A 7,335-nucleotide genomic window follows, 5' to 3' on the forward strand; every position below is an offset into this window, starting at 1 on the left:
CCACCTGAAGAACTTCATTACCTACCGTAACGAATTTGTAATACAGTGACAGCAAATAAGACATATCATAAGACATACATCTATATCGGGACAAATGGAAATGTGTTGGGCAGAGGAGAGCAGCGGGCCGCTGAATGTAACCTCCCCCGGTTAGATATACTACTGGTTCCCCGCCGGCAATTAGCGCGCGCATATGGAGATATCCAGAAGAACCCACTGACTGGACAAAATAGACTTCCTTCCCATTACCGGGTCTTAAGCCGGTTTCCTCCTTCTTATGCCGTTAATTCTGCTCTCATATCACCTAAAGCTGTTCAACCATACCCACTTGTACCACTACAGCTTCATGTCCATTTTCTTATTCCGAAACTCACGATAGGAGCTAGGCATCAAGAGGACTTACTTCATCCTCATTTGTAAGTCAGCCATTGGTTATGAGAACAACGGTGTGGTTTTGTTCCAACTATGGAAGCTACCTGTTCAGACATATCTAATCATCCCGAATCAAGCATTGCCGTCATGGTCCGGATACCAATAAAGATGCGACTAGGCGGCTGTGTCAACGGAATTTGCGAAGAATGCGGTCGAATAGACTTCAGAACCATTTTCCAATGTGAAGGAGATCAGCTATTGACCAAGACCGACAGCGAACCCTACTATCCCATCAAAGACAACTCGCGGTGCATTCTTGGAAGAGTTTCTTTGAAGAACATAGACACTTGTCCATTATGCGCCTTCTTTGACGACTGCTATCCAGATCGAACCCCTAACCAAAAGCTCGGGGTTTATTCAGGCTCCCTCTCCGACATTTGTGGATATGATGACATCCCGCGGAACTTGGATTCGATCGCACTGTATCTCGTTGAAGGCGGATCAGCGAATACTTCCTTCAGATCGCCGCTAATTGTAGCACCCAAGTGCATCAATCAACCCAAACTTGCTGTTACTTCCGAGCATGCGGATGATGATGATGATGAGCATTGCAAGCATTTAGGGGGAAGAGAAATACGACCAGATGTGATTGATTACGATGTCATTCGCGAATGGCTGGATATGTGCTCATCGACGCATTCTGGATGCGTGGACGGACATTTGTCGTTGAATTTCAAGGACCTACCCGAATTTCGCCTCATTGACTGCTCGACGGGAACCATGATTCCGGCTTTTCAAGCTCGCGAACGAGAATATGTTACGCTCAGCTATGTCTGGGGGCCCGCTCCGGTTGTTAGCAGCCCGACAAAACCCTTTGGTTTGCCGGACGAGTTGCCACATGTGGTGGCAGACGCAATAAAGGTGACAATGAACCTGGGTTACAGATATCTCTGGGTCGACCGATACTGTATACCACAGGACAACGCCAAAGCCAAGCAGCGTCAGATCCAAAACATGGGAAAGATCTACTCTCGCTCGGCGTTAACAATCATAGCCGCGGCAGGGGAAGATTCAGAATACGGGCTTCCGGGCGTCAGCTGTCGTAAGCGAATCACGCACCATCTTGCCCTCGACAATGGTCGACTACGACTTTCGACCATCCATCTCGCAAAGTTCGACATCACCCCTTCAAAATGGAACTCACGCGGCTGGACATACCAAGAAGGTATCCTCTCTAGACGCCGTCTCGTTTTCACCGACCATAATGTCTACTTCCAGTGCGAGCGCGCCTACACCAGCGACGACATCCGGCTACCTCTAACAGGGCGTTTCCACACTTCCAATGCTCTGGATCCCAACCACGAGATCATGCCTTTCCTGTTTTCCAAGGACCAGGAAACCAGTTCTCACGCTTGGTACACAATTGGAAAATTCGCGGAGCGAAATCTCACCTACGACTCTGATGCGCTGGACGCCGTTGCCGGCGTGCTTCACCGGTTCCCGCCCTCCACTGTCCGGTTCTTGTGTGGACTGCCAATTACCGTTCACCCTGAGTGTCCTTCCCCGCCGCCGGATACGGCAGGGGTACAGGTTCCGAAGGGGTGTCTTGCGATGTCAGACTTACTGGTGTGTAGACGTACCTCTACTGAGAAGGCCTCCAATATGACCTCCAACCACAACAACCTCTATTCCCAAAGCGACATAGGCCGAGCCGTGCTCGTCGACGCCCTCCTCTGGCAATGTAAATGGTCCGCCACAGCCACCTCCTACTGGCCCCAACCTCACACTTCCACCTCCAACTCCCCTCGCAGATCTGGTTTCCCCAGCTGGACCTGGGCCGGCTGGAAAAGCACCAACGAGCGCATGATCAAGTTCTCCGGTTCCAACTCGGGCTTACGCTGTCCAAGGAGTTGGGAGAGACCAGGCCGGGATGGCACCAAAAAGGACATTGAGTTTCTCCCGTGCACCATAAGTGTCTCTCTCTCCGGAGTCTCTGGGGACAAGGGGGGTATCCGATCTACTAACAAAAAGCCAAAACCGTCCAAACGGCTCCTCAAATGGCCAGAAGCCAGTAAACAGATCCTCAAATTATCCGACCAAGGCAAGCTCACCAACAGCCGCTTAATCATCAAGGGAAGCGTGTTCGATGTCAAAGTGGCTATCAACAAGAGGAACGGCGCAGATCTCCCTCCAGCAGGTAAATGGAGCGATGACGGGTGGAAAATCACTTGGCCTTCCGCGCTGGCTGGGAGTCCCGTCGAGGTTCCCCCTGGTTTACTGGAGGAGTCAGAAACCCACGACCTGCTGGCGGTGCTTTTCAGACGAGGCATAGCTGATCTCGTCCCCGAGGGATTCCTGGATACACTACCAGCAAGGAATCGGGCTAAAGTGGCGGCACTGTTGAAGAAGGCTTCGGAAGCGTCATCGCTGCCTCGGGGTCGGATTGAAGTGGGGTGTTTTTTCCTGCTTCTGCGCCCAGTGGAGGAGGAGGGTGTCGTCGGTGGGACGGTAGTATACGAGCGGGTTAGTTCTTGTGACGCTGTTATGTTGTTGAACCACAAAGAGGCTGTAGGAGAGCATCAGATGGAAGAGGCTGATCGGTTACTTGGGGTTAGGACGATGGAGGTGGTGATACGTTGATGTGATGGTTGAGGAGGAGTTTAGCATGGTGCTGTGAATTTGCTGTGCGGGGATCACCTTGACGATATCAAACTGTCTTCTTTTGGTTTTATTCTATTCACTTTTTCTTGTTTGACCTCTGTGGCTATGTTCGCATTCGCGGTAGGCCGCTACAACCTGTGGTATGACTGAGCCTTCGTGCCTTCTTCATTCGCCTGGGTGGCGCAAGGGCAACCACGGGAGCGTTACGGGCCCATGCCGTTCCGAGAATGGGGAGAATGGGGATGGGTTCTGATAGCTTTCAGGGTTTGGCACTTAGAACGCACGACTCGCTCTCTCCTCTTTTGATCCAACAATATATCTCATAGATTATGGACGGTCCGAAAGGACCAGCGCCGGTACTCTATTGACAGTCCATCAACGCTATCAGCTACTGTAAGGTACACCTCATTTGCTAGATTTTACCTCTCTGGGGTCGTAAGGACATATGTATGCACGAAGTCGACGAATTTCCACATCCTTTCAAATACAGCATATCAATCTCTATTAACCGAGCGAGGGTGTAGTGGGTATTGATCTAACCATGACTGCGTTGCACAGCACTGCTCATTCATCGTCTGCATAGGTTTGAGAAGCACTAGACGTTACCTATGTACAGACAGATTGTGACAAGACGTAGGTCGATCCTTCATACAACAAGACCATATCCAAAATGTCGCCCTCGACGTGCCCTCGAAATATCCTCTATTGCTTGCTGAGTCCACTTTTATCCAATGTGAGGAACATACCGAGACCACTGAGGCAACTGATATGCCGAGTCCGGTAAGTGCGCGAGGTTGATGAACGAGATGACGACCAAGTATATGCGTGCCAGGACGTAAAGCACCATGAATAAAATTGTGAATATGTCGCGCAGGACTTTGAGAAGGTAAAGAAGAAGTATTGTCAAAGGTAACAGTAAAACATAAGGGAGAAGGAGCGCCCACAATGCCGTATCGCAGAGTACCTTGACAAGCCTGTTGTTCTTATAGAGGGGTTGTCGCTTAACAAGCCTCTCCAGCATTGTAGCGAGTTTAGCCCCGGTGCACCATGAAAGAATGATGCCTAAAAGACTGCCTTTTCTGGAAGTGTCACCCAGAAAATCGTAAATATCCCATATTGTATGACTTTGTTCGTGCCAGAAGGGCGGGAGCTTGGTCCAAGAAAACACGCAAGCAACCAAAACACCTGTCGCGGCTATGGTGATGCTCGAAATCCTCCAGAGAATCCGTTCGACGCTGGTAGTGAACGGCGCGTTCCAGGCCACGCAATGGAGCCCGCCATAGATGAGACCTACGACTCCAAATCCAATGAAGAGTGGAATGTTATGATCGTAGTCTTGAAACCGGGGCAGGTTGCGAACCCGGTCAGTGAACGTGTCTTTTGGCGGAATCATATGACGATGCGGGGCGTGTTTGAGAGTTAATTGCCATCTGATGATGTCAGAGTACCGAATAACGATACAAAGCATCTCAGCTGTAGATGCAGAATTTGGCGAATAATCTTCGGAACGGAATGCGCTGGAAGGTCTCTCTTCGGCTGAATTTCGCGTGTGTAGTTGGGTTTGTAGTTCGATGGCGCTCTCTTTGTCCCTTACGTTAACTGATCTAGAAACGATGAATTCTTCGGCCGAATGTTGTAGGATTCGTCGTAGTTCGATAGCGCTCCAATCTCTATCCCTTTCGTTTTCTGATTTAGTGCGTATAACATCATGCTTCTGAGGACGTAATCTGGCCTTTTCAAGGAGGGCAGAAGATTGTTTGACGTGTAAGTAGAGTATAGGGCTACGAGCAGACTTTTGTCAATCATTTTCTGGAAAACATAAAAATGGAATGGCAGGGTGTACCATTCAAGGACTCGAGCAGAATATCCTTGAGAAATGGAACTTACGTTTCTACTGGTACAACACCAAGCAGGATTTGCCCGTAAACGTAGTGAATTCTTTTCGACGGCAGTCCGGACAAATCAAAATGACGACCAGACCCTTCCGTGCTGCGATAGAGGGGAAAGGTGAACATCTCGTCATCGAAGTGGAGATGATCCAATTCCGCGGTCTTCTTGTCCAACCTGCTCGCAGAGCACATAGCTGCAATGAGCTTGGCCTTTTCCAGCTCTTACCGCTTCGTGCTGGGGTGGATCAAGACCGTTTCAGGCTCGACGATGTCGAGGGGTTTATTCCACCATAACGCATAAATAAACAATGTACAAATTGCATGACCGAGTGTGTTGAGCTCGAGGAGACTGATTGCTAAGCCTTGCGCAAATCGTGTGAGGCACTGGATGCAAAACCAGGATGCTAGCAATTGAATACCTCTTAGCTTGGAAAATAAGAATGCAAAGGGGCTCAAGTACGAACCTTGGATGCAGACAAGTGTTTTGGCGAAGGCGCTTGCTTTGCTTTTGTCTTTTATCCTGTTCTCGGACAGATCAGGAATCAGCTTTTCATAGCCATGTTCCTTCAAGAACTGTAACCCCTTTGGAGTCAATGTGAGCCGCGTGCGCTGTCGTTGACTCTTGTTAATGGTGAGTCGTTTGCGTTCTCATTGAATTTTAGTAACATCCTGGATTGGAAGGAAGTTCGCGATTCTGTCTGCAACATTGATTTCAGGATCATTATCCCGAATCTCTATCGCAATGCCTCCCATGGCCGCCAGGAATCCATGTACCATGGTCCACTTTTCAACAGTGTGAACTGTGGTTGAAGGAGGATCCTATTGTCAGGTTGAAAATCAGCATATACAAATCCTCGAATTGTCGCGTGATTGACCTGAATATTACCTCCTCGTCGTTTCTAAGGCGTCGTGATAGACAGGGTAGCCAGGACGTCATAATGTCTGTGATACCCTTTTTGCGGGATGGCGAGTCATCGTGACAGAGTGAATCACTTTCGCAAAACGAGTTCCTGCCAAAAAGCAAGTCCAAGCCATATGACGAGTCACTATCACTGTCGTGCCTCTTTTTCTGCTTATTCATTGTTCTGACAAGTAACGAAGCCTGCCCATATTGCTGATAGGCCGTATAGGCAACCTGTACTTGAATTAGCGATTCTGGACATGTGAATGTGATGCCACGGAATAAACCAGGAAGGAGCAGTGATGCTGTTGATTCTAAGAGTATTTTCCTGGGTAGGTACAGTATCCGACCTTCACTCAAACACACAAGAGGCGTACCTGCCCAGCCGGTACTGCTTTTGTTGGCACGTCCTTGGTATAGCATTCGCGATACATGTACATAACGAAGAAAGAAAACAATGAATGAACTTACAATCTCAGGACTCAACAAACTAAGCATCAACCACCCAGTCTTTCGCATCAGCTGCTTCCAACCAGGTTCATTGTGCTCGGGCACATTCAAGTGTATCGCCGTCCAAACACACAAGCCGAGAGTGACCAGACATACGGACAGAATGCTGAAAGTTCCTCGCGTGCCCGGTTCTGGAACCCAGTTAGGATCGGAGGAGTTGGTGAAGCTGTGGCCAAAGATTTCGTTGCCCATGGCGCGGCAAAACTAGAATGTTCGGTGATGATAATGATTTAAAGATAACGGAGGCAAAAGGACGTTGATTTCCAAAAGTCGGGTTAAGGACGAAGAAGTGTGACAGGGGATTTCCCGTGAGGAAGCTATAGGGCGCCAGATAGCCTTTGAGGGAAGTAGCAGGCTGTTTGGACGGCTCGCTACCCTTATATATAGGGCCCATCAACGGGGCCTTGAGCTTGCTCAAGCAGTTAGATCAACCAACAAGACATTCATCATCCATCGGGTGCTACGCTGATCCACGCATCAAAGTGTGTCGGGGAGAAATTCTGCCATTAACAACCAACCAACACTTTGGGAGGCAAGTGGAAGGTACCTAACCATCATGGCACCTTCCCCCTCTTTTTCCCCGTCCTCGGCCGCCAGATCAGAATGGAAAAAAAACTCACGAAAACTTCTGCTATTTCGATAGGTCAAGCGTTAGCCAACGATCACTTGCACAGGGCACACCAGTCTACTCGATAAGGGCGTGGGCACGTAGAGGTAGGTACATACCTGCCCAACTCTCGAACTCAGCCGCAAAAATAATAGGCGATCGGTGTTTCTTTTTTGTTTTTTTGGTGGCAGTTGCGTCCACGTGTACACAGCCTGCACTATCAGACAGTAAGTGTGGACCAGCAAAGCATATTCGACAAGGCTGCGTGAAAATTCCGAGCCCATTGGTCCCCCTCACGAACAGATAACGAACACCAATGCACCTTCGACAATGAAAGATATGGACAGAATACCGTATCAGAAAGAGGAGAGAGGGGGGGGGGGGGGGGGGGGGGG

At 49.3% G+C, this 7,335-nt stretch overlaps 2 protein-coding genes across 2 annotated transcripts; one reads left to right on the plus strand and one right to left on the minus strand.

The window, feature by feature from the left end:
• Window positions 1-519: 519 nt before the first annotated feature.
• Window positions 520-3,126, plus strand: NEUTE1DRAFT_129456 (uncharacterized protein; the record flags this gene model as incomplete). The annotated part of the gene is made up of 1 exon (XM_009852337.1): window positions 520-3,126. The coding sequence occupies one exon, from the start codon at window positions 520-522 to the stop codon at window positions 3,010-3,012; it is 2,493 nt and encodes an 830-aa protein (XP_009850639.1).
• Window positions 3,127-3,601: 475 nt separating this feature from the next.
• Window positions 3,602-6,644, minus strand: NEUTE1DRAFT_129457 (uncharacterized protein; the record flags this gene model as incomplete). Its single annotated transcript, XM_009852338.1, has 9 exons — window positions 3,602-3,608; window positions 3,780-4,814; window positions 4,921-5,097; window positions 5,149-5,326; window positions 5,387-5,543; window positions 5,589-5,741; window positions 5,809-6,057; window positions 6,201-6,233; window positions 6,295-6,644. The coding sequence occupies 9 exons, from the start codon at window positions 6,523-6,525 to the stop codon at window positions 3,602-3,604; spliced, it is 2,220 nt and encodes a 739-aa protein (XP_009850640.1).
• Window positions 6,645-7,335: the final 691 nt, after the last annotated feature.

Source organism: Neurospora tetrasperma (assembly GCF_000213175.1).
Source record: "Neurospora tetrasperma FGSC 2508 unplaced genomic scaffold NEUTE1scaffold_3, whole genome shotgun sequence".
NCBI lineage: Eukaryota > Fungi > Ascomycota > Sordariomycetes > Sordariales > Sordariaceae > Neurospora > Neurospora tetrasperma.